Raw genomic sequence first — 25,471 nt, forward strand, 5'->3', positions numbered from 1 at the left:
AAGGTGACCTTCTCCTGTCTGCTCTTCAGAATATCCAAGATGGTTACTGTCGGATCGGGACTGGAAGTTATGAGTGCGTTTGCATCTCCTTCGATGTTTAGGGCATCAGCAAACCCTCTCCAATCTCTAGATCGGGAAAAGGCGAGTTAATAGAGACCATTTTCAATGCATAAAATATTTGGACGGAATCATTTGTCATGTGTACCATTGAACAATCAATTCAAAACGTCTTGGAATGTGGCACAAATATTTTCGTGGGTTTAGTTAGTGTATGGGGTTGGTTATTATTTCACAATAAATAAGCGCTGATACTTGATCCTCTGGAAATAGATGTAACTAACCTAAAGCACTTGTCCCAGGTCTGCAGAACTTTAGGAGGATTTAAGAGCACAGAGAACATATTCATGGCAGTCGGAGACATTGCGATGAGGGGTATAGTGTCGAAATTCACCATTTTTATAATACTCAATAATCTGTTATTTATTAAGAAACAAAATTTATAAATATGGAATTAACTGATGTAAACAAACTCGCGGATTCTAAAAAGTGACATTTCTACCATTGGATGAAGGTACACTGACAATCTGCATTTATCATTCTATCTTATATGAAAGCGCCGGTAGATGGCTCTAGTCTGGTCCCAATTTGGTGCGGTTTCTGGTCTACGTTTTGTTTTGTCTATGATCGGCGTCGCCATATTCTTTTCCTTTCAACGTCTCTCTTGAGAACAAGCACAATGGCTGAGGTATGAATTTCCTCAATTTATTCAATAAAAATCCAATTTTTGTAGTGCAATCTTCACAGAGAAAATTCCATCCATGACATAGTTTTTTTCACTTAACATTTTGAAATACAGAAAATGAAATATTTTCCGCTTTCCGGATTATTTTCTAGTGGTTTCATGTGGCTACAGTTGTCAGGATTCAGAGGATATTCTGAAGTTTAATGTGATTATGATTGAATCTATATAAATGTCAATTAATTTTCAGGTTGATGAAACTCTGAAGAAGAAGAGGACCTTCAGGAAGTTCACCTTCCGTGGGGTGGACCTCGATCAACTCCTGGATATGCCAAAGTGAGTGTTATTTTTTTGTACTTTTGAGGAAACATAACCTATGTGTTGAGACTGCAGACTCGTGGTGCAAAGTGTTGACGTGTGATTAATAATTTCGCAGTCATAGTGAACAAGAATATTCTATTCTCAGTGAAATGAAATCATGTTTCGTCTTTTTTGTTTTTAGTGAGCAACTCATGGAGCTCATGCACGCCCGTGCCCGTAGGCGTTTCTCTCACGGTTTGAAGAGGAAGCCAATGGCCCTCGTCAAGAAACTCCGCAAGGCAAAGAAGGAAGCTCCCCCAAATGAGAAGCCAGAAATCGTGAAAACTCATCTTCGCAACATGATCATTGTTCCGGAAATGGTTGGCTCCATCGTTGGAATTTACAACGGAAAAACCTTCAACCAGGTTGAAATCAAGCCCGAGATGATCGGACATTACCTTGGTGAATTTTCGGTCACTTATAAACCTGTCAAACACGGTAGGCCAGGTATTGGTGCCACTCACTCCTCTCGTTTTATACCATTGAAGTAAATGATCGAAATAAAAGTAATTATCTGGTATTAAAGGTATTTTTTTCTTTGTTTCCTTTATTTCTCCTATTTATTAATAAATGTAGTGGCAAGTAAAGCTAGAGGGGCATTGACCATCATTCTCATGAAATGAATCAATGGTCCCCTTCAGCATCGATTCACATCGTATGTTCTACTTTCTCAGGAAATTAATCTCTAAAATAATTTTAAAGGAAGAGCAAAGCGTCAAACAACTTTTTCGTTACTTTGTAACAATTTATTTTGAAACAAAATCACAACCCTCTTTGTATTTCAATCATTTTTAGATGAAATACAAATATTTTCTTTTTTTCCAACACGCAATTTCGATACAATATGACATTTGGGAAAGAAATGACGAAAGAAACTGGGTGTAGATTTATTGCTTATTTATTTTAATAAATACATGTTTTGTTTTTTTTTATTTTTTTCATTTTATAAACTAAATTAGTTTATAGAACAGGAGTGCACTCGTGGGTACAGTTTACAAACAGCTGATTAACCTTTTAACTTCATCACTGTGCGATATCAATAAATATATAGAAACAAATCTGTTTATTGCCATAAATGTTTTTTCAAAGAATAATATTTTTAAGTTTTCTCTTGCGTGTATTGATGGATATTATAGGAATAAAATTCATAAAACTGATAGTCGAAGACATAAGGCTCAAACTGTACCCAATGAAAAGTAATAAACAAGTGCAAAATCCTATTAAATTATTGGATAAATGATTCATCGTTGATAAAGCATCAGTGAATGTTTTGTGATACTCTTGAGGAATATGATGTTGAATTTTATTAGTGATGATAAGTGGGATGGTAGGCGCTTTAAAAATCACCGTCAGGCTGTAGATCGAACCTTGGCGGGAATGAGGAACCATCGAATGGGGTTTTGAAAGCTGGTCTGTGTGGCTGTAATGAAAAAATTATTACACATTATTTTCAATCACAAATGATCTATCCGAGAAGATGATTGAGGAAATGAGTCATTTAGGTTATTCATTTTATTCGTGATTTCGGTAATTATCTCGAAAATGAAGAGAAAACGAAGGTCCTGAGGGGTGTCATGGAAAGGTAAAGAACTTTTCGATGGAACCCACTGGCCTGATGTCCTTCGCTTCCCTCTAATAGTTCCTGAGTTATGACAATTGTTCGTTTTTTCCACAAGAACAAAAATTTTATGCTCTTCAATCAGTTTCTCAAGAAGGTTTAGAGGGAAGAAGGTCTCCAAGCAAAGTTACAAATCCAAAAAATTCTCAGCTTTTCGATAACATCAGTATCATCCTCGAATTCCCCACAGAAACCTCAAAAATCACAATAGTTTCATTAATACTCCTCATCTCACTCAACTATGAAACATGAAACATCGTCAGTACATAAAAATGAAATAGACATCTTTTATCATTGTCCTTTTCAAGGTGGAGGGTCGTAATACCTCACAGGGCTGTTTATCTGTAAAGGATTGCGTGATATAATGAATAAACACAGAGTGAATTAAATACGTGTGACAGTGTGTGCGTGTGATTGCGATGACGGACTTCACACACAAAATTAACTACACGTACACACGCACTTACATGAACCAGTGCGGTACAGATGAATTACTCCAATAGAACTGCAGGCTGACGAGCCTTCTGCTGGGGCTACATTTAGACATGACAAAGGTCATTCCCCATACAGAATCATCAATTCTTAATTTTTCTTTCTTCCAAATCATCAGAAAACTAATGTAACTGATTCAATAGTGATTTTGGAGAATAACGTTTCTTCAAAGTATATTCCTAGTACTACCAGCAATTTCATTTTACTCTATTGACTAGTGATCGGCTCTACAAAGTCAATATACAATCATTAATTTATTCATATCCTCTTCAACTGAAAAACGAACTCTTCCAATCGACTATTGAATGTCTATTGTATCAGGTTTCTCTATTGATTTGTTTTTTCAAACGTATTTGACTGAACCTCCCTAAAGAATGATAAATCATCTTACCGCTGGGCTAAGACCACGTGCTTGGCTACCTCCACGTCCTCCCTTAGTACGGAACTTTGTGATTGCCTGTTCAGCGAGGTCTGCTCTCTCTTCGGCCTCCTCAAGTTCTTGCTGTGCCTTGCGGAATTTAGCAAGATTGAGTGCTGCAATTTCTTCAGCCTCCTCGATCTGCCTCTTGTACGTCTTGATTTTCTGTTGCAGTTTGTCAACGAGGTCTTGCATGCGCTCGTGGTTCTTGCGGTCCTCGTCAGCCTACAAACAATAAATACAATGATAAATGAAAGATAATCCACAGGTTCTCTCGGGGTCATCCCCGTGACAATATCTTTAGGTCTCTTACCTGGAAGCTGAGCTCCTTAATACGACGCTCGGCCTTGCGCAGATTCTTCTGTGCATCGGCGTGTCTCCTCTGTTCTCCATCAAGCTCGTTCTCAAGTTCCCTGACGCGTTGCTCCAATTTCTGAATGGCTTTCTTGCCACCCTTGAGTGCGTTGGCCTCGGCCTCATCCAAACGTACTTGAAGTTCCTTGATCTGGGCCTCAAGTGCTTTACGCAGTTTCTCTTGCGTCTGAGCATGATCTTGTTCAGCTCTAAGCTCATCAGCCAATCTAGCTGCGTCAACCATTGCCTTCTTTGCCTTCTCTTCGGAGTTCTTGGCCTCATTGAGAAGTTCATCGAGGTCAGACTGTTGAAAAATAAATAAATAAATATAGCATTTGCAGTTAATAAAAATATTAATCATTCTGCTGAGTAGTGAGACTTACGTGAAGGGTCTGTAATTCAGCCTCCAATTTCCTCTTGGCAGCTGAAATGGATGCATTCTGAGCGCTGATGTCATTGAGCTGTTCATGGGCGTCAGCACACTCCTGTTCAGCCTGTCTGCGTGCACGATCAGCCTGTTCAAGGAGAGTGCGGCTTTCCTCGAGTTCATTCTGAAGGGCATTTGCTCTGCGTTCAGAGATTCCAAGGAGTTCCCTAGCCTCATCCCTGGCTCTCTGTTCCTCCTCAAGTGCGGTCTGAACGTCCTTGAGTTGCTGCTGATATCTCTTGATGTTCTTCTGAGCCTCAGCATTGGCCTTGTTGGCGTGGTCCAGGGCAATTTCGAGTTCATTAATATCAGCCTCGAGCTTCTTCTTCATCCTGAGCGCCTCAGCCTTACCCTTGGCCTCGGCCTCGAGTGATGCTTGCATGGAGTCAAGTGCTCTCTGGTGATTCTTCCTGGTGTTCTCAAATTCTTCCTCCTTCTCCTGGATTCTACGGTCAATCTCCTGCCTGACCTGGCTAAGCTCGAGCTGTGCACGGAGTACCTTGTTCTCCTCCTGCTCAAGTGCAGCCTCAGCCTCCTCAAGAGCCGCCTGGAGCTCGTCCTTCTCGGCCTCTAGACGCTTCCTGGCCTTCTCAACCTCGTGGATGTTCCTTCCACCCTCACCAATTTGATCAAGAAGATCCTTAACTTCATCAGCGAGATTCTTGTTCTCCCTGCGTACAGCCTCGAGCTGCTCTTGGCTTTCTTCGTATGCTCCCTTGAGACGGAACAACTCGGTGGAGTAGTTCCTGCACTCCTTCTGGCTAGCATCAAGTTCTGCAGCGAGATCATCGACCTTGAGTTTCCATTCTCCAATGATCTTATCGAATGCCTTCTGTTTCTTCTCAGCGGCATTGGCAATAGCTGTAGCTCTGTCGACCTCGATCTGCAGATCCTCAACTTCAGTAGCAAGACGCTGCTTGGTCTTCTCAAGAGCGATAACCTTCTGGTTGAGTGACTCAATGGTCTCCTCAGCTTCAGCGAGACGAGCTTGGAGCTTGCGTTTAGCTTCCTCGAGCTCTTCTGCTCTGGCGACACCCTCCGACTCGTACTTCGAGCGCCAGAGTTGGGCTTCTGCGTTTGCCTTGCTCAACTGGCGTTGGAGATCTGCCTTGCCCTCGGCCTCCTCTTCTACCTGTTCCCTGATGTTGTCCAAATCGTGCTCCAAATTGCGGAACTTGCCCAGGAGTGTAGCGCGTTCGCGGCCCTCCTCGTCGGCAAGACGTTTTGTGTCCTCGAGTTGCGTTGTCAGGGAGATCTTGATCTTTGACAGTTGAGACACCTGAGACTCGGCCTCTTCCAACTGGCGGAGGAGATCGCTGTTTTCGATTGACAGCTTCTTCTTGGCAGCATCGAAATCGTTCACCGTGCGGTTCAATTCCTCAATCTTGCCCTGGGCCTCGTTCAACTGGTGTTGGAGCTGCTTGGCAATCTTCTCTTGGGCAGCCTGAGAATTTAGTCAAGGGAATCTTAGACATTGTTGGAAGCGATCAGTAATTTCCATGCGGTTAACATGAGGATATTTGAATTTAGAAAACAATTTAGTTGGGATTACGATGTTGTTTGGTTTAACTTCTAATGAGGAATTCACTCAGCTGTTGGAGGATTAAATCCGGAAATGAGGATTCAAGAGAGAAGTTATGAACGCAGAAGCTGCAAAAGCATTAATAATTGATTATGTCTTTATATTTTCCGTCTTATCGGGGCCTTCGCATCCTTTTACCGGCATTAGTACTGCCTGAGCATATTTTCTTCTTTCTCATTTTTTTTACCTTCTCATTGCTCAAGTGGTCAACGGATGCGCGAAGGTCGTTCAACTCAGTAAAGTACTGAACCTTTTCTTTCTCAATCCTGTTAAATCACAAGAAGACATGGGATATATTTCGGATCACACAATATGTAATTTCATTCGTGTTGGGATGTATTAGAACCTTCAATCCTTCTTCTGAACTTGCAATCCAAGGTATACAATCAATATTTTTATGCTGATTGCCTGTGGGGCTTTGTGGCATGTGTATGTGTGTGATTACACAGAGGGGAAACAACAGTGGATGACATTGCACTGACAAATAATCTATACCTTCTCACGGGCAACAGTATCTACTGCTGCACGTGCGGCGTTCATTTCACCATAGACATCGTGTCGGCTTTTTTCCGCTCTAATCAAAAGGGATAAGTTTTTAACAACTGTATAACGTCTTAATTATCTATCGAGGAAAAATGAAGTTCTGATATTTTTTCGGGGGTTGATGTGTTTCCGAAAATTGTTGAAAAATTCATGAAAGCAGAAATATGTTGTTGAAAGTAACTGGTCAGTTATCACTCACCTAGCTTTCAGTTTATTGAGAGTGTCGATCTGTTCTCCCATCTCAGCAACGGCATCGTTGTGCTTCTTCCTAAGACTGGAGAGGGATGATTCGTGCTGGATGTTGGCCTCCTCAAGATCCCTGCGGAGCTTGGCGAGCTCGGCCTCTCTCTTCTTGTTGAGCTCAATCTGGGCAGATGTTGCACCACCAGCCTCCTCAAGACGTTCACCAAGTTCTTCAAGTTCCCTTGCCAAGTCGCTGCGCTGTTTCTCAGCCTTGGCGCGTGCTTGCCTCTCAGCCTCGACTTCTTCCTCGAGTTCTTCGATACGTTGTTGCAATTCCTTGATCTGTTTCTGGAGTTTTCCAACGAGTCCTTGTTCATCTTCGAGTTTGGCAGTGAGGGACGATAATTCTTTGTCTTTGCGTTGAATTGTTTGTTCAAGTTCCTTCTTGTTACGTTCGAGGTCGGCAACAGCTTCCTGGGTCAATTTAAGGTCACCCTCAGTCTTTCTCTTCGCCTTCTCAACATCAGCACTGAAAGAGAAGAAAAAAATTATATCGTTCAATTTTTATTATGCTAGCAATTATCAACTTGAGTAATAGCTAATCTATAACTCACCGGAGTTTCTTCTCGCGCTCAAGAGTATCTTCAAGTTCGTCGAGGGTCTGTTCAAGCTTAACCTTAACTTTGTTGAGGTGGTTGACCTTGTCTTCAGCAGCCTGGAGCTCCTCAGCAGTCTTCTGATTGGATTCACCTTGGCTCTTCTTCTCCTTGTTCAATTTGTTGATAAGCTCATCCTGATGAGCAATTTCATCATTCAAATTTCTAATTTGGTGGTCCTTGGTTGCTTTATCCTGCTCGGATTTTTGAATTGCCAACTCGAGGTCCTCAACATCTTTCTTGAGTCCGGATACTTCCTGTTCCAATTTCTTCTTATTCTGGAAGAGGTTGTTCCTGGCATCTTCTTCTTGTTGTAGTCTCTCGCTGACATCCTACGTAAATTCAAAGAACGTTGTTGAAGATGGAGATGAAGGTGAATGAGAGACAAAAAAAAGTTCATAGACATATTCTCAGTGAAGTGAATCACCAAAAGTGAAACGACTAATCAATGGAATGGAGGTATATGTGGAACACTCTGATTGTTGGCCTTCAGATGATAATAAATTTTATCGTTTAAACTCTCAACACTTTAATCCATTTTAATTAACTGGTGAAATAATGACGAAAGGATTCCACGGTTAAGACACACTGTTACTTGCACATGTTATCTATGCTCTTGTTGACAGATAACAAGTGTAGTGCACCTGTTCTTCCTCATTTTCTCCACTTAGCCAAAATGAAGAGCCACTTAGACTGTTTCCAAGATAGCTTCCAGTATTCAAAGCCCCTCTTTCAAGACAGAAAACTTTTAATAACCTGGAATCTGTATGTGATCTATATTTAGAAAAAGAAGTAGTGGTGGAATACATGATTCTGGTAGGTTTTATGTTAACTTGAGCAGCCTCTAAATGGTATCGTTTGCCAAATGATGCTTCTGAAATTTTCGGGTCATGCACATCTATCTCGAGAAAATTAAAGCGATGAGTCAATTTTGATAGTGTCGCCAGGAAATTAAATTTTATGGCCTCTCTTGATAATTATCTCTATTCAGTGCTTTTAATAGAAAAGGTTTCGGAACTCGGCTGGAATTTTTTTTGCGACGTGGATGACTAATTTAACATTCAGAAACACTAAATTATGTCATGTTAATGCTGCCTGTGCGAAATTAAGTTGAGAACAGGCAGCGAGGTGAAAAGGTATGTGTGGAAAGAAGAAAAATGTTCGTTTTCAACTGCTCACCGAATTCACTGTCGGAAATTTCCCCGGCGGCTCAATTAGATGGTGATTTATATGAAATGGATTAATGGGACTGTCTAATTTTGGAATATCCGCGAAAATATTCCAGTAGCAATCGGCATTTAAAAAACCCGTCATTTGTCATTCCTCTATATCACTGGCAGATGATTAGATCATCAGCTCCGCTTTAGCGAACATTTTTGTTCGGAAAAATTCTCGAAAATTGTGGATTCCAATGAAAAGTACTTGAGGTGAAACTTCACTTTATGAGAACTAATGGCAGATTAATGCAAAGAAATACTCACCAAAAGTTGAGACTCCAGATCCAATTTCTGTGCGGCCAATTTGACAGCCTTCTCTTGGTATTCTTGGAGAGATCCAGCTTCACCCTCCAATTGACGGAGGAGATCGGTCTTTTCAGCTAATAATTTGCTGTTCAATGATTCCAATTCTTTTCGTGCCTTCTCCTCACGTTCGAAGGCCTCCGTTGTAGCACGGCATTTCTCTTGGAGTTCCTGTACAACGGATGCAACAGCAACATTTTCAACTTCTGTTTTTACATTCTCGGCACTGGGAATTATGGCATTCTCCATTTTTCAGTGAATTTCAAATTTATTCTTCACGAAATTAATAAATTTTACGATGATTCTCCAAATTCTCAACGTCAATTGTTGAGGCGTTGCTTTTATTAGATAATTTTAATGAAGAGTCTACAATTTATTTCACTCATTAAATTCCTCCAGAAATTCGGAAACCGTTTGACGAATCCTCGCGTAATGAAAAACCGGTGAGAAGGAACGATGAAATTTCGATTCGTATTCGTAGCAATATTCAGATCGTTCAAAAGTTCGTTAGCAACTGAAACCAAATTTCCGCGAGCCCCAACTTTTTAAATATAAAAAAATGAAAAAGAAAAATTTCTGATTCCTCTCTCTAATGTCTAGTCCCCTCTCTTCTACCCCACTCTTAAGAATCTTTATATTTGAAAATATTTATATCTCATTGGAGCTTCTGAGCGGACTCAAGTTGGAGTGGGAAAATAAGAAGGGGTAAGAGTAAAAATAAATTTCCAGTGGTTTGGATGATTTCGCGATACAGCCTCCAGCTGTTGATGGGTTTGAGAGTCTTCGATATCCGATTTTAGCCTTACACCTCATCATTTCTATTTTTCGGATTTTTTTTGTTCCTAGAACTGCTGGAGAGGGGGTCGAGGGATGGTCCAAGCATGTTTTTTGATGGCTGGAGTCGTGAGATCGAATTTCAAACGGAACGATGGAATTTTATCAATGGAGTTTTCATCGTATTTTAATGCTTTTGGGGTAATCAGATGAGTGACCCTGATAGGCGCCCTGGGCTTTGCTAAATTCTACCTCTCAAAATGATTCTGATTGGTTCGGTTTATTTTACAATTTTTTTGACCCATGATATAACCGATGTTCACATCAAAAGAAACTTAAAAATATTCTTCCTTCCTAAATTCCTGAACTCTCTCGCGCATGATTTTTTTTACGAGCTCCCAATTATATGCGAAATTACGTCAATAATTCTCGCGTCTTCCGTAACCGCGATCCTACCAAATTTCACGGAATCTAAATTTGAGCTGATGATTCTCTGATTCTAAATTTAAAGCGTACGGTAGCGCAAAAAAAATGTGGGCGTTTTTTTTTTGCCACGAGCGATTCCAGAGGAATTTTGCAGTCATAAATATTATTCTTTCAGCTTCGTTTATTATTTATATTAGTTTTTACTTACAGCCAACTCGTCCTCAATACGACTGGCGTTGAGAAGTGGCCTGACCTTCTGCCACAGTTTCCACCATGGCCAGGTACGAAGCTTGAGGTATCTGCGCAAGTTGCGTTGAACAACTTGTAAAGCGAGACGCTGCTCCTGGAGTCTCTTAAAGTCTTTACGTGCCAGGTAACCACGGATGTATGCCTGCATCCATGCAGCAATCTTGCTGAGACGCTCGTCACGAAGTTCTTCCATCTGACCCAAGACTCCAGCGCGGAAGAATACCTATTATTCCAATTGAGTGCTACCATTAATTTCATGCCGATATCTTGGAGATTGTGCAATGTTAAGGACAGAGAACAAATTCATATAGTCAGGAGTTACTTCCAAAGAGAGGATTGGAGATCTAAGAAAATAGTTCATGCAAATATTTTTGTCTGGATAAGCGGAAATATTTTACAGTCTAATATTTTCCTCTGAAAATTCTATTTTCGAATATTCATGGAGCAACTCACTAGCGATATCCGGAATAAATCATTATGATATACTCCACGGAAATCTTTTTACAAACTTCTCCATAAATATGAATAATAGAATTACAGGCACGAAACGTCAGGAAAATTAAAGAAAGATTGTAGTTCCAGAATTAAATAATTAAAAATAAATAATGTTTCAGTGGTAAAACCAGAGGTGTCTTATACCTTGGTGGCTCCTAAACGGTACTGGTCTTGCTCGAGTGAAATTGCATCGAGAATTAGTCCGCATGCTTTTTTCGGATCCACTCCATCTTTCACAACATTTGCGGCCAGAATTTTGTATCTGTTTTTGCATTGCGGTTTTCGTTGGATGAGCAGGGATACAACAAAGGAAAATATTCATGCATAAGTTACATTATTCAATTCTCATTGTCTGATCGAGAACTGCAATTAACTACTTTGGAATTATGATAACATTTACTTGTAAAAAACAACTAAAATTGTGCGAACTACTTCTCCAATCAATTAATAAGTAGTTTATCAGCCGTAAAGGGTGATAATATTTCTTCAAGCGTTTTATTTAAAATTTTTCCAGAGTAGTTAAAAAATAAATCAGAGGAATGTGAGGACTTCATGTCGAACTCTAATCGCTGAATAGTTTTCGTTCGAAACGGAGTCCTGTTATAATTATTTAATAATACTATTAGTTCTGGAAATAGTATTGTAAGGGTTGGGGCTGGTCCTTGTCTGTTTGGTGACCTTCGATGTGATTATTTACGATTAATATTCCTGATACGATCAAGACTATAAAATTCACAATTGAAATCATTCTATTTTACGATTATCCACGTCTGGTTTTTTCACCACGTTATGAAATGTCAGAGGACAACTCTAGTCATGTTGAAAGAATAATCTTGATCGTATTTCACTTCAACTTTCAAAGCATTCTAGTATTCGCTGAAATAAATGCTGTAAAAACGGCAATAATGTCAATTCGATCATGCCTTGGTGTGTCCAAGACGATACTGATCAGGATCGAGACCAGATGATTCCAAAATAGCAGCAGCTGCCTTCTTTGGATCACCACCCGCTGCATCTACTCCAGCTGGTGCCAATATCTTGTACCTAAATTGTTGAATTGCACGCAAGAAAGGGGCAACACGGGTACAAACTGAATTAGTGATGGAATTTATGAATATTCATTTACAGGAATAATTCAACGGTGGACTCCTAATATCAATATTTTCAATATTGCAAGTAAACTGCTTCTCCATCCATTTCGATCATTTCCTACGTAAGAGTGAAGTTCTACTTAGGTAAGGGGCACTGGGGGGCGAGACGAGAGGGGGTCACAAAAAAGAGATGAAAACAGGGTCACAGCACCGGTACGGACTTAAAATAACTAATTGGTCTATTGGTTTTTTATCAACAATTTGGGGGAGAGGGCAGCTAGTAAATACATAACTCAAAAAATCAAAAACAATGATCCAGGGGGGGGGGCAGAAGGGGTAATTTAACTAGCCTTTGTGTGACCAATCCTATAAAGATCTGGATCAAGTCCGCAATCATCGAAACACTTTTGTGCTGATTTTTTTGGGTCTGTTTCCTGTGTCATGGCGACTGGCGACAAGATCATGTAACTATACGAGAAAATTTAGTAAGTCTCTACTCGATTGTCTATTTTTTTTGGGTTTCAGATTCTTATCAGGAGAAAGCTAGTAGAATTCTAATTCACTGCTCTATTTCTATTTGGGTTTTGGATTTTAATGGAGGCGTTATACCTCTTCGAAATATAAAAATGTATGGATAATGGTTGACGTACCGAAGTTTGAAGTCAGGGTAGTTCATTCTGTTGGGGAAACCTTTACGACAAATACGGATACCCTCAAGTACACCGTTACAAGTCAGCTGGTGCATCACAAGATGAGAGTCAATGACACCAGGTTGTTTCAATTCGTTGGGAATGATACAACGGACGAAGTGGGGTTGGGTAGCTCTCAATGTTGTCATGAGGTTGTTCAACTGCTCCTTGTATGATGATGATACAGTTGAGAAACCACCTCCCTTCTTACCACGTCCACCTTTAGCATCACCACCACCAGATTGGCCTGGATGATCAGCGAAGATTTCAACCAACAGTTTGTTGGTTGATTTCTTGAATTGATCGACAACAGTGTCGTTCAACGGATCCTTGTTCTTCTCCAGCCATCCAGTAATGTTGTAAGGTACCTGTAAATTAATGATTCCATATTGTCATTAGTACTTGAAATAAACGAACTAGGAGTGCATGATACTTACATTACCGGCGTAGTGACCAATGGCGAAATGAGCAGCTTGTTGGCCAGGCTTTGGTGGTTTTGGTTTGAGGAAGTTAGGACTCTTGCCAAGATGGTTATTGTTCAATTTCTCCTCGAATGTCTTGTCCGTGGCTTTGGGGAACATAGACTCTTCCTCAAGAATTGAGAGGATACCCATGGGCTAGATTGAAGATAGGACAAGTATTAAAATGGAGACAAGCGTCAAATTGCCTGATTATGATTCATTCTCAAAATTCTAATAATTTTTCTTTCTTTTCAAATTCCAACTGTAATAACATTAACAAATTTATAAGTATGATCTCTACTGAAGAAATTAATGAATTAAATTTGATGTCTGATCAATTATACTATAGATGACATTAGAATCTACTGATAAAACTATTGATACAATTCATTAACTGAATATTTAAATCAAGTTCAATATTATTTCTCTACTTTTACTGGAACACTAGACAATTTACATGAACAATACATGAATAAACATAGACAGCGTAATGTAGTCTTGCAAGTGCGCAGTTGAATAGTAAACGAGGCAAAGCAATAGTAGCAGACAACATAGAAGCGAGCTTTTCATGCAAAATAATAAAAATCCGTAACCTACCTTCTCAATGAGATTGATGGTGGCTTGTAAATCCATACCAAAATCAATGAATGTCCATTTTATACCTTCCCTCTCATACTCCTCTTGTTCGAGTACAAACATAAAGTGATTGAAGTACTGTTGCAATTTTTCGTTCGTAAAGTTGATACAGAGTTGCTCGAAACTGTTTTTCTGTCGTTGTCCCAGGGCATCATTGGTGCATGCGGGTCCCACGTATGCAAGACAAAATGCAACACACACACGCAACACAAAATAAAAAACGAAATTAACAGTTTTTTGGGAGTCTGTAGCATTCAAGATCAGAGAGTTTGTGAAAAAAAATGAGTGCTCTTGATGACATTGATATTTTGTTTTGAGTCAGCCGGGTGAATTTTCATTACAACTCATTTTTCTCCACTCGCTCGTGAACAGGAGAGACAGAAACATTGAACGAATGATTAACGCATTTCAGAAGACCTGAAAATACACGATTAGTAGATAAAAGACGGGGGGAACGATCACACTCTGTACAACAAGAGTCATCATGCTCGTGTAATGAGTATAATTTATTGAAAAATCGTTGGCCTGTTATAGTCAGGCACTCTTCACACAGTCCCACTTGTACCTTCTCAATCAAGTCAATGGTTTGTTGAAGGTCCATGCCAAAGTCAATGAATGTCCATTCAATGCCCTCACGCTTGTACTCTTCTTGTTCAAGAATGAACATATGGTGGTTGAAGAATTGTTGAAGTTTTTCATTGGTGAAGTTGATGCATAGTTGCTCAAAGCTGTTGAACTGTGAGTTGCAGGATTTTGTGTGTGCATAGTGGTTTTTTGTGGTTTTGGTTTTTATGGAAAAAAAGAAAGGCAAGACAGTTGTCAATTTACTGCTTTATGCCATGGCTATGGAATAAAATTATAAATAAATTGATTATTATTAATATTATAGAGTAATGAGCATATGAGAGGGGATAGATCAATGCAAGGTCTACAAGATATTTTAAATGATAAATATTTTTCTCTTTCGAATCATTTTTCGAGTCCTTCACCTCCAAATTGGTCAGAGGACGACCTTGCATACTCTAGTCCCGTCACATATTTCGGACCAGTGGTAGGGAGTTGTGATGAGGCAACTCTCAGTATGCCTTTTTCACTCATGGAAACAATGATAGTCTGTAACTCAATATTCCATTATTTGGACGTGAGTACTTCATAGGGTAGGAGGTGGGGGTTTTATGCTTCGGATTTCGGATTATACGCCGGACTATCCGAATTGACAGTGTGGAAAATAGAAGAGGATGACAATAGCTTCAACTTCAAATACCTTCGACCGAGTAGTGTGTGGAGATGAAAGAGACAAGTAGACTGGCAGTGTGAATATAACAGATGACGTAACAAAATTTTCATATTTTGCACGTTGAGAAGAAAATTAAGAAACATCAAACAGATAAAACCCCAAGGCATCACTGAACCAATGTGCTTTCCATTTCAACGATTTTCATATCTCAGTTGTCGTCACGAATTTATTCCCAAAATTCGTTGTTGCAATTTCTTGGCGAATTTTTTTTGCTTGCGCGTTCTCTCATTGATTATTGTATAGAGTACCTTTTCAATAAGTTCAATACACGCTAGTAAATCCATTCCGAAGTCAATGAATGCCCATTCGATGCCCTCTTTTTTGTACTCCTCTTGTTCGAGTACAAACATATGATGGTTGAAGAACTGTTGCAACTTTTCGTTGGTGAAGTTGATACACAGTTGTTCAAAGCCGTTGTACTGTTTCGAGCAAATGCAAACAGGGAATTTCAAAATAAAACTTTGTCAGTGACTCATGCTTTTGTCTTCTGCAATGGGCGACATATCTTGAAATAATTGGGACATTGATGGAGCTACTTCTGGCATTGCTTTATCCAGAATTACCTAGACTTGGTGAAGAAGTGAACATGATGTGAAAAGCAGAAGTTCTGTACCACCACATAAATGTCCGAAAAATTTCAATACACATCAAAATTGTAAATAATTGTCAAACTGTAGACGTTTGACTAACGGAGTTATCCTCTGTGTGGTGATCGCGTATCTGTTGTAAAAAATGGTGAGTTGATGAAAAAAAAAATGATGAGTAAACAGTGGACAATCACATCAGTAAGAAAAAGCACACGTATCGGCGAAAAATGCAGTTTTTTGTCGCATTTGGGCCATTGATCTTCGATGGCTTTGGCTTTTATGGTTTGCATTGGGTTTTTGTATACCTTCTCAATAAGTTCAATACAGGCAAGGAGATCCATGCCAAAGTCGATGAATGACCATTCAATCCCCTCGCGTGTGTATTCTTCTTGTTCAAGAACAAACATGTGGTGATTGAAGAATTGTTGTAGTTTCTCATTGGTGAAGTTGATGCATAGTTGTTCGAAGCTGTTAAACTGTTCAAACGCCAGTATAATGGTCAAATTTATACTGTTTCAATATTCATATATATTGCATTCAAGAATTCCTTATGGTGTTTATAGCAAAATCTGTTTATAGATTCGCTGAAATGTGTCTTTGTCTCCAAGACCTTTGGAGATGATGATGAGGGTAGTTTTCGGTGTTTTTTAACCAATTTACCGCAAGTAATGATAAGTTATATTGAAAAATGATAGCTCCATGGAGCCATACAGCGTTTGTTTCCAACATTTTTCTCTAGGCTGTTCAGTTCGAGAAGATTGCTAGAGAAAAGACTCGCATTTGCATTACCTGAAAATACTCGCAATTCAGTCGTTATTCGCCATTACCGTCTGAGAAATGCGAAAAATTGGATTGCAAATATTTTCATGACTAATGACAATTAAAGCAAACGTGGATGATGAATAAAAAAATACAATACCAACTATTGATTTTCCATGAATCAATCGCTTCTAACGATTTTGTATTTGTCATTGTCATCGTCACAATGATATTCGGCATGATTATCATGGTTGAAATATGATAATTTTCATGATTAGCCAGTATTGCTAATCTATAAAAAAAATAGCAAAAGTCCACTGTTTTTAATGATCTGTATCTGGATTCATATGAATGAAAGTGATGTTTCGTGTAGAGATTGAGGGCACACATTACTACTCGAGATAATTATCATCGTTGGTGTATGATAATCTTGATGATTAGTTGCTACTATAATCTACCAAAAATAGTTTCAAAGAATTCGATGTTTTTTTTCTCTTTGGATGTCCTGTATCTGGATCGTAGATTTGTGCGTAATGTATCATGTGCATATCGGGGACACACAAATTCTACATATCTAGGGGAAACTATTGTTCTATTTTCATGGGGGGCAGGGTAATACAAAACTAAAAACAAAACTATTCTGTTGTGGAATGTCTAGATGCACTAAAAAACATTGGGGACACACCAAGTCAACAGGTGGTTCCAAAAAACAGAAATTTAGAAATTCATTCCAAAATCATGTCGTGAAGAAGATAAAGATCAGATCGCGCTTGCAAGACCCTCTTCATTAGCCTGTCCAGATGATGAATAATCATGAATCATGAATCATCTGAGGACTAATTTCAATGAAGTGGGTACCTTCTCAATAAGTTCGATACAGGCTAATAAATCCATTCCAAAATCAATGAACTGCCATACGATTCCCTCTTTCTTGTACTCCTCTTGTTCGAGTACAAACATGTGATGATTGAAGAATTGTTGAAGTTTTTCATTGGTGAAGTTGATGCAAAGCTGCTCAAAACCGTTGTACTACGGGGATCATAGTAACGAAAGGGACAATTTTAATAAATTCATTGTGATATACTTGGTAGAAACACCGAAGAAGGGTCCGGGGGCATAATATATTACGCCGCGGTCACTAGATATTATCCTGAAATTGATCGTTAGCAAGTCGAAGACGAATTGTGCTGACTTTTATCCACTTGGCAGTATCTACCCATAATTACAATAATTCATAAAGTGATAATAATGACGGCATTGCGTATTAAAAAATTCATTCACAGCACATTTCGACTTCCGTCCTATGTCTATAGTAATATATGTCGTAATAAGTGAATTAGGATTGAAACTCACGTCGAAAATCTCAAAGCCAGCAATATCCAGTACACCGATGAAGTGCTGACGCTTCTGTTGGGTGTCTAGAGTTTCGTTACACTTCTTGACGAGCCACTTGAATGTTCTGTCAAACATAGCCTTGGACATGGCACCAACTGAGTAGGCAACCTGATCCTTGTTACGACCCTGGGTTACGAATTCGTTACCGACCTTGATTCTCGGCTTCAACAGATTCTTGTACATGTCTTGGCAGTCGACGCCAAGAAGCTTAGCAACACGATCACCTTCCTACAATGGGAATGACTCTATCATATATTTACCTAGTGATATCTATCAAATCTATCAAGTATCAGGAATGTGAGTGATTGGGATTGGAAAGAGACTACACTGAACCCCTTCAATTTCTCAAAATACTTGAAGAGAAGATAATTTGAAGATTGATAGGGTGGACTACATACATCGGTGCCATCGGCTTCCGCCTGTTCTTCACGACCCCTCTGTTTGAATTTCATTCCTCCCATGTGCATGACGGAAGCAGTGATCTTGTAGATGTTGTCCTTCTCCTCTTGGGTGAAACCGAGTACATTGAAGGCTTCCTACATTTGAGAACGATTTATTATTCCCAAGGGACAGACAACCACATTATGTTTTATTGATTGATAAAAAGCTTCATGTGATAGCTGTTTTGTGTTAGTACAAGAACAATTAGACGAGTATTGGAAAGCTTGTGATGGTATTCTTTTTGTCAAGCAGTAAATATAGCCTTTTCTTGAGCGAAAAGCAGAAGCACAGCTTGTGTTATATAGCCGCTTCTTCCCTAGACTAAACAATCACTAATTATATAGATTTTTTGTCTTTATTACAGTTCGTCACCTGATGCTATAAATCACTGGATTTTTGTGAGAAGTTGTAACTTGGTTTTTTTTTTTCTTGAAATACGGAAGTGTGTTCCGCTTTGATACTAGAAATTGATAGAACTCATGTACACTGGTTAATTCAATCATTTACTGAGTATTCATGTGAACACAAGTATGGATGTATTCACTAGAAGAGGGGTAGAACAGGGATGTTGTCAACCTATTGAGGTTTTTGGAGTATTCGTGATTTTTGGAGCTTACTCCGGAAAATACTGGAGATGAAGAAGATTTTTTATACATCTCCAAGTATTTTTTTCTGAAAAGTCCAAAGAATCAGTTTTTTTTAAATACAGTAACACAATCAGATGTTGGAGTCTTCAACTTCTGAAAAATTCATCTTGAAATAGTCTCACAAATGAGGAAACAAAGAAGAGTATTAATAACAATTGGGGATGAATGAGACTTATGTAAAGTCTTATTTTCAAATGGATAATAAATTTACTGGAATAACGATTGGGTGATCTGTAAATTGGACTTACGTCCGTAAGTAGACACTCTTCACCGTCGTCGACATTTGGAATTGTGATTTTTCCCTGGCTCACGTTGTAATAGTCGTAAATGTCATTCGACAAAAAACACATGTCTGTGAATAATTTTTTGTTTCATTGATTAATGTGATAAAAAAATAGACAAAAAAATATAGCAAGATTTAATAATACCTAGAACACCTGAAAGATACTTAATCCGAACTCTTAATAATTTTTCCTAACTAACAACCTAGTGAGAGCCTATTGAAGAGCCATTAAAGAGAGCTTCGACCTGGGGAGCGAGTAGTTTCGGGGAATCCCCACAGCATACTTTACTTATCCGAGAGTAAAATTTTCATGTGGGAATTCCATTTCTTCCCCGCCCCCCGGTACCAGCGGCGTCAAGCTGCGCAGCAGCGGGGGGCAGAGAATACTAATCACAACCATGTTCCTCAATCACCAAATATTCTGTTGTAACAAACATTAGAATTGACTCATTGATTAATTATTAGATATTATTGCATAAGTGAATACCAATGCGAATTTTCAATTGATCTATTGTTGAAAAATTTTGCTACTGAATTATTGGATTGAGGAAACATGCTCTTTTGACATGATGGGGACTTACGTCCGTATCCTCCATTTCTGAGGCATCGTTGACTCCCGGTATTCTTGTCTTACCCTGGCTAATGTAGTAATAGTCTCCGATGCGGTTTGTCAGGAGGCACATTTCTGTATGGCATTTGCTTTGATTCGTACTTTGTTTTTTGATTGAACAAATTTTCCATGGGATTCAATCCAAAGGAAAAGTCAAAAAACCATGGAAAAATTTGAATGAGTCACAGTGTTTTTTTTCTACCAGTGGAGAAGCGGGAAGAAAACGACATAATCCGTTCTACTGTTATTATGCTGCGAATAGAATCACTGCCTTTGTTGTGCTTTGCTGGTGTATTTTAGCAGTGAAGAGAAACAGGAGAAAATAAAAATGAGTGAAATAATACATAATGTAAGTGAAATTTAAATGAAAAGAATTGCGATAAATAGTGACAGTCAGAGACAGACAGGTATAGATAGGCTACAAAATAATAGATAAAAAATCATAAAAAACGAAAAGAAAAGAGAGAAGGCTTCCTCACAGCGCGTGTCCACCTAGCTGCAAATATGCTTTCAATGAATTCGCATGAACAATCTGTATTTCTGCATTTAACTGGCGAAGTGATGAAAATAGAATTCATGCAATTTGTCACAATAATTAAATTACGCACATTGACGACTGAGTAAAAAGTCTTGCGTATGAAGTTAGCCAATGTCTTACATAGCTGATTGCATGTATGTGCTTGTGCTTTCATAAATATAGGATATTCTTGATGAAATTATTTTCAATCACATTCCATTTATACATTGCAAAACGTATTACAACTGCGTCAGCAGTTTTAAACATGGCGATTTATTGGAATGACGTCAAAGCACTAGAATTTGTATACAGATTATTCAGCATTGATTCATAAATATAGCCATGAATATGTTGAGCTGAAACGATAGAGGATGATTGCAAAATAGTACGCAGATGGATGAAGGAGGTAATAAACCACAAAACAATGATAAATACGTGAAAACGATTGATTCCCATTCAATGCGGGAATTATCCACATCTTTTGCTTAAGGGCTTGTTGGGATACTAAAGCATGCACTTACGTCGGTAACAAGCAACTCCTCCCCGTCGTCCAATCCGGGGATTGTTGTTTTTCCTTGTGATACAAAGTAGTAGTCGTGGACGTTGTTCGATAGCAGTAACATCTCTGCATTGTACCAATGGAAAAGAAAACACATGCATGGCAATAACTAGGATACGACTAAGGGCCATTTTAGTCATGGCTTTGAGTCTGGGGCCTACTGTCTAACTACTAGGTAATGTTCTAGTGGTGATGAGGCACAAGCGGAATTTCGTCGTAAATTATTGATATTTTTCTGAGAACTACTGACGATAGGGGAAAAAATCAAAAGATATCATTTCCATCGTCGATAATTCGCATAAAAATATCAATAGTCTACTATCAAGTCCCCAATTGTGACGTTCAGACAAAAGGGTACAAGGCACAAGGGTCACAACAAATCCCATGAAGTATATATACCCCATGTGCTGGAGGTTTGAGGCTGGGATTAAAAAAAATCATAATCACACTCGAGGGATTCTCGATGGGTCACCTAATGGCTCCGTGAAGAAATTAAGCGAATTCATCAAAATACGTGAAGATAAACTACATATTTGAAGCAATCAATGAATAACTTGTAATTCGCGTGAATCGCCCTAAGCGAACAGTCGAGGGCAAGAAATGTGCCTTTTAACATAAATGAAATGTTGATGAATCACAAGTATTGATAAGTTGCTTCAAAAATTCCTCTTTACTAGGCAACGGCATCCAAAACCGAAATGAACGAAAGAAACGAAAAAACAACGCAATGAAAATATATCGCTGTCCGAAATCGTCATCGATTCTTACGTCGGTTAAGGAACACTCCTCGCCATCATCGACACCAGGAATGGTTGTTTTTCCCTGTGATACGAAGTAGTAGTCGTTGATGTCGTTGGACAACAGGCACATTTCTATGGAATTTGACATTTTCAATAAAGTAATGAACGGCAAGAGGTGTAATGATTATGATTTTCCGATGGAACACGACTCTCGGCTCTAGCTGTCTCAACGCTAAAAACTATCGTATGTATAACCTAAGATAAAGTACGATCTGGGGATGATGTTCAGGGTGATGTCAGACTCCGGGCTCTCCAGCTGTGAAGGAAAATAAATAATTATTTAAATGAAAGAATGCATTACCCTTGAGTCCCTTGACGGAGCCGGACATCATCTGGTAGAAAATGTGGTAAGAACGCTCCAATGTCTGTTGAGAGATGACACGAGCCTTCTCCAATAGATCTGACATTAAGAAAAGCCACGTTAATCGTCAATCATTTCCTGGTGAACGGGCAAAGCAAAGAGTATAGATATTGAACACTTACAAGTTTCAATGTCAGCACCAGCCAATTTTCCAGATGGACCGAAGTGAATACGGATGAACTTACCCTGAAGATGAAGATAATTGAATTAGCATTACCCTTTAGATCAATTTGGTCAATTGGAATTTCGAGATTGAAAAGCTGGTGAACTTACGAAACGTGACGAGTTATCGTTACGGACGGTCTTGGCGTTACCGAAGGCCTCAAGTACAGGATTGGTCTGCACAACCTGGTCCTCAAGAGAGCCCTTCTTCTTGGAGCCTTCTTCGGGCTTCTTTGTTGAAGCACCGACGGTGGCAAAGTACGCAATTACTTTTTTCGTGTTCTCAGTCTTACCAGCTCCAGATTCACCAGTAATCAACATAGACTGATTCTCGCTGTCTGTTTTGAAATGCAGATATCAGAGATGAGTTCGATTCGATGGACTTGAATGATTCAACGATTTTTTTTTCGTGAACTTACTGGTCAACATGTTAACGTAGGCACCATCAGAGATAGCGAAAATGTGGGGTGGCACTTCGCTACGCCTCTTACCACGGTAGAGCTTGGCACACCTGAATGTGTATACGGGGAACCTCTTGTAAGGATTGATGGCTACGCAGAAAAGTCCGGAGTAGGTCTGCAATGGAAATTGTCATTAATTCTCGATATCACAACTTCTGTGAGATGAATTTTATCTTCAAAAAAACACAAGTCGCAGACACTTCCGGTACACTGAGAAAAAAATCTAATACTAGAAATTTAGTTACTTCTGTTAGAAATTTTTTTCTCAGCGTATGAACAATTTTATGATGCAGAGCATCTCATGTCTTGTACGAGTGCAACTGTATCTGGAGGAGAAAAATTTGTGCTGCGATTTATCGTAAAGTTATTGCAGAATTAATTTTCTTCAAGTACTCGTTGATTCCGTGAATTGTTCACGATCTCATTGTGATGTGATTCAACAGAGTCTAGCCCAAATTTTTCTCAACAAAAACACAAATTAGTGACATGGAAAATACAATTCAATTAACGGATGGGACTGGACAAGTTTGTTGTTCGCAGCCTGCACATAAAAATCCTTTAAAAAAAGAGCAATAAATATTGGACGGGCTCTGTATTGGAACCTTTCTGTCCCTACAACCACTCCAGAAAAACCAAAAAAACATTTTCTTTTCAATTTCTCCTGGTCTTACGTAAATGAGTTTGTGATAATAACGCTGCTTCAAGTTATGAAGAACAGATGCATCATTGAGGTATGTCAAATTGGACATATCCTCAGCTTTTTCGTATTTGGGTGGATTGACCTGCTGCAGTTGATCCTTCTTGTAGTCTTTGGTCTATTTTTCCGATCGGGACAAAAGAAAGAAAGATAATTAGTATATTTATAATGATAAAACTTACGTAAATCATTTTTGCGTAGTAACGTTGTTTGAGATTGTGCAACACCGATGCCTCATTAAGGAAAGTTAGGTCAGACAGGTCTTCAGATTTCTCGAATTTTGGTGGATTAACTTGGGCCAGGGCATCTTTTTTAAATGTTTTTATCTGTTTATTGAATATTTGAACAAAAAACAAGGTATAATTAATTTTATCGGATATTCCTTTGGTAGAGCTGTAAATATTTTTGGCATTTGTTTTTCCCATGTTGTTTTTTATTTCTTTTCTGCCGTTGGACGCTTTTTGACTTGGGCTGAGATCCAAAAATACATTGACCCGAGTTTCATGAAGTTGCCACTGCGTATTTATTATTATACCCGGATGGCAGTTAGTTGCGAGTGTAGCTAACAATAGTCGATGAGACGAAATAGTAAATGGGAACCGAGTTTGGTGAACTATTAGGTAATTATTCGAATAAGCTTCATGAGTGGAATTTTCTCGGTGATTTATTGCCACTCGGTTGAAAACAGCGGATGATTTATTTAATTTATTGAGACGTTGATAGATGCGAGAAACAAAAATTATTCCGTTGATCAAACATTCCAAAGTCCAATGCATTTTATTATTTTTTTGGTTTATGGAGAACCGAAATAATTATCTTCCCATTTCCTCGTGGGTATTTAACGTCAACTATGGTAAACGATTTTTTCAACTAAAATCTAAATCAAAACAGGATGGATTTTCTTTTTAGAACTAATGTGTCCGGATCATTCGAGAATATCGACTCGATTCTAAAATAAACATCTTGAGTCTATCCTCGACGATGTTGAAGTCCCGAAGATTTTATCATCAGCATGATGGTTTATTTACCGGAAGTCGGTTGAAGAATTTTTCATGATCATCTTGTTCGTATAATATTTCGAAATTCCAAAATAAGTTGAACCGAACGTTAAACGTGTGTATGCTCCAATATGGGTTGGCTCACGGCCTGGATAGGGGTTCTCGAAACGCTATTCTGTTCTCGAAATAGTTACGGAGCCAGATACGGTGACTCCGACGCCTCACGCCTTCTTTTTATATCTATAGTCCGTGTTTAGAATATCTCGGAGGTACCTCTCCCGTCCTAATTTTTTTTTTTGTTTTTTTTTAGTCCCCTTCATCCCTCTAAAAAATCGCATTGTAACCTCAAACGTACTGTCTAAATATCAAAAGAATAAATTCGAATTATGAAATTGCTTCTTGATTATCAAAAGAACTATATATTTGCCAACTAAATGTGGTGAAAATCAATCTCCAATTGTTTATCAGCTGTCTATTTGTTGATCTATTTTTTTTTTCATTTCGAAAAACGTAAACTGATTTTTTCCCAAGTGAGCAAAATAACATTAAGGACCAAGTCATCAACTCCTGAAAATGTTTAGGCTTTCCAACTGTACAAATCTCTTTCCCTGAAAGCTCGATCCATCGAAGGTGTTCCCTTCGTCAAAGATTGAATTTTTTCCTCGTAAACTTGAGGTTTGAATTGAATCCTTTAATAGTATGTTACCAGTTGTTATTCCAACATACCTCACCACCTGGCAGGACAACAGAGACAACATCTCCTTTCGTCGCTTTAATTTCTCCAAGAAGGTATCCTTCCTTCTCATCTGGCACCCAGCAAGCTTTCTTCGCATCGTAGGGTTTAGACTGGTCGATTCTCTTCTGTTCCAAAGTAACAAAAAGATATGGCGTTGGATCGGGATCGTCTCCCTCCTGTACAGCTGGTTTCGGCATTTTCGATTTCTTCTATTAACTTCCTTTAATTAAAAAAAAAACAAATGGCCTTTGCTAATCCGTCTTTATCTTTCGCAAAGTAGTCGTCAATGGTTCGTAGCGTTTGAGGGCTTCGGAGGCGGACCGACTACTTCTGGCGGCACGGTGTGGGCGGCCCTGCACATAAATTTCTCGGTTTAAAGCACAATTTTTTAGATTTTCCAATTAACTTAAAACCCTAGTCCACTAGCACTTCAATGCACATTCGATGA

The 25,471-nt window shown here is 38.9% G+C and overlaps 2 protein-coding genes across 33 annotated transcripts; one reads left to right on the top strand and one right to left on the bottom strand.

Moving 5' to 3' along the window:
- Positions 1-24: 24 nt before the first annotated feature.
- LOC135160797 (small ribosomal subunit protein uS19) lies at positions 25-1,624 on the top strand. The gene is made up of 5 exons (XM_064117821.1): positions 25-141; positions 360-432; positions 615-745; positions 990-1,075; positions 1,242-1,624. The coding sequence occupies exons 1-5, from the start codon at positions 40-42 to the stop codon at positions 1,588-1,590; spliced, it is 741 nt and encodes a 246-aa protein (XP_063973891.1). The 5' UTR covers positions 25-39; the 3' UTR covers positions 1,591-1,624.
- A 593-nt stretch (positions 1,625-2,217) lies between these two features.
- Positions 2,218-25,376, bottom strand: Mhc (Myosin heavy chain). 32 transcript variants are annotated; one of them, XM_064117716.1, is made up of 23 exons: positions 25,014-25,376; positions 23,264-23,407; positions 22,551-22,707; positions 22,243-22,469; positions 22,092-22,155; positions 21,910-22,008; positions 19,088-19,191; positions 18,150-18,287; positions 17,710-17,979; positions 17,215-17,385; positions 13,054-13,233; positions 12,578-12,984; positions 11,760-11,880; positions 10,301-10,564; positions 8,854-9,063; positions 7,331-7,704; positions 6,733-7,245; positions 6,178-6,256; positions 4,365-5,852; positions 3,941-4,285; positions 3,601-3,852; positions 3,185-3,250; positions 2,375-2,519 (listed from the first exon to the last, which is right to left on the bottom strand). In XM_064117716.1, the coding sequence occupies exons 1-22, from the start codon at positions 25,218-25,220 to the stop codon at positions 3,209-3,211; spliced, it is 5,856 nt and encodes a 1,951-aa protein (XP_063973786.1). In that variant the 5' UTR covers positions 25,221-25,376; the 3' UTR covers positions 2,375-2,519; positions 3,185-3,208. The 32 variants fall into 32 exon arrangements, with proteins under 32 accessions (XP_063973765.1, XP_063973781.1, XP_063973763.1 ...); XM_064117695.1 differs by lacking the exons at positions 3,185-3,250; positions 17,215-17,385 and adding an exon at positions 13,675-13,845 and having other exon boundaries at positions 2,218-2,519; XM_064117711.1 differs by lacking the exons at positions 3,185-3,250; positions 11,760-11,880; positions 17,215-17,385 and adding exons at positions 10,981-11,098; positions 14,279-14,449 and having other exon boundaries at positions 2,218-2,519.
- Positions 25,377-25,471: the final 95 nt, after the last annotated feature.

The sequence above is a fragment of the Diachasmimorpha longicaudata genome, chromosome 3 (genome assembly GCF_034640455.1).
Source record: "Diachasmimorpha longicaudata isolate KC_UGA_2023 chromosome 3, iyDiaLong2, whole genome shotgun sequence".
In the NCBI taxonomy this organism is placed as follows: Eukaryota; Metazoa; Arthropoda; class Insecta; order Hymenoptera; family Braconidae; genus Diachasmimorpha; species Diachasmimorpha longicaudata.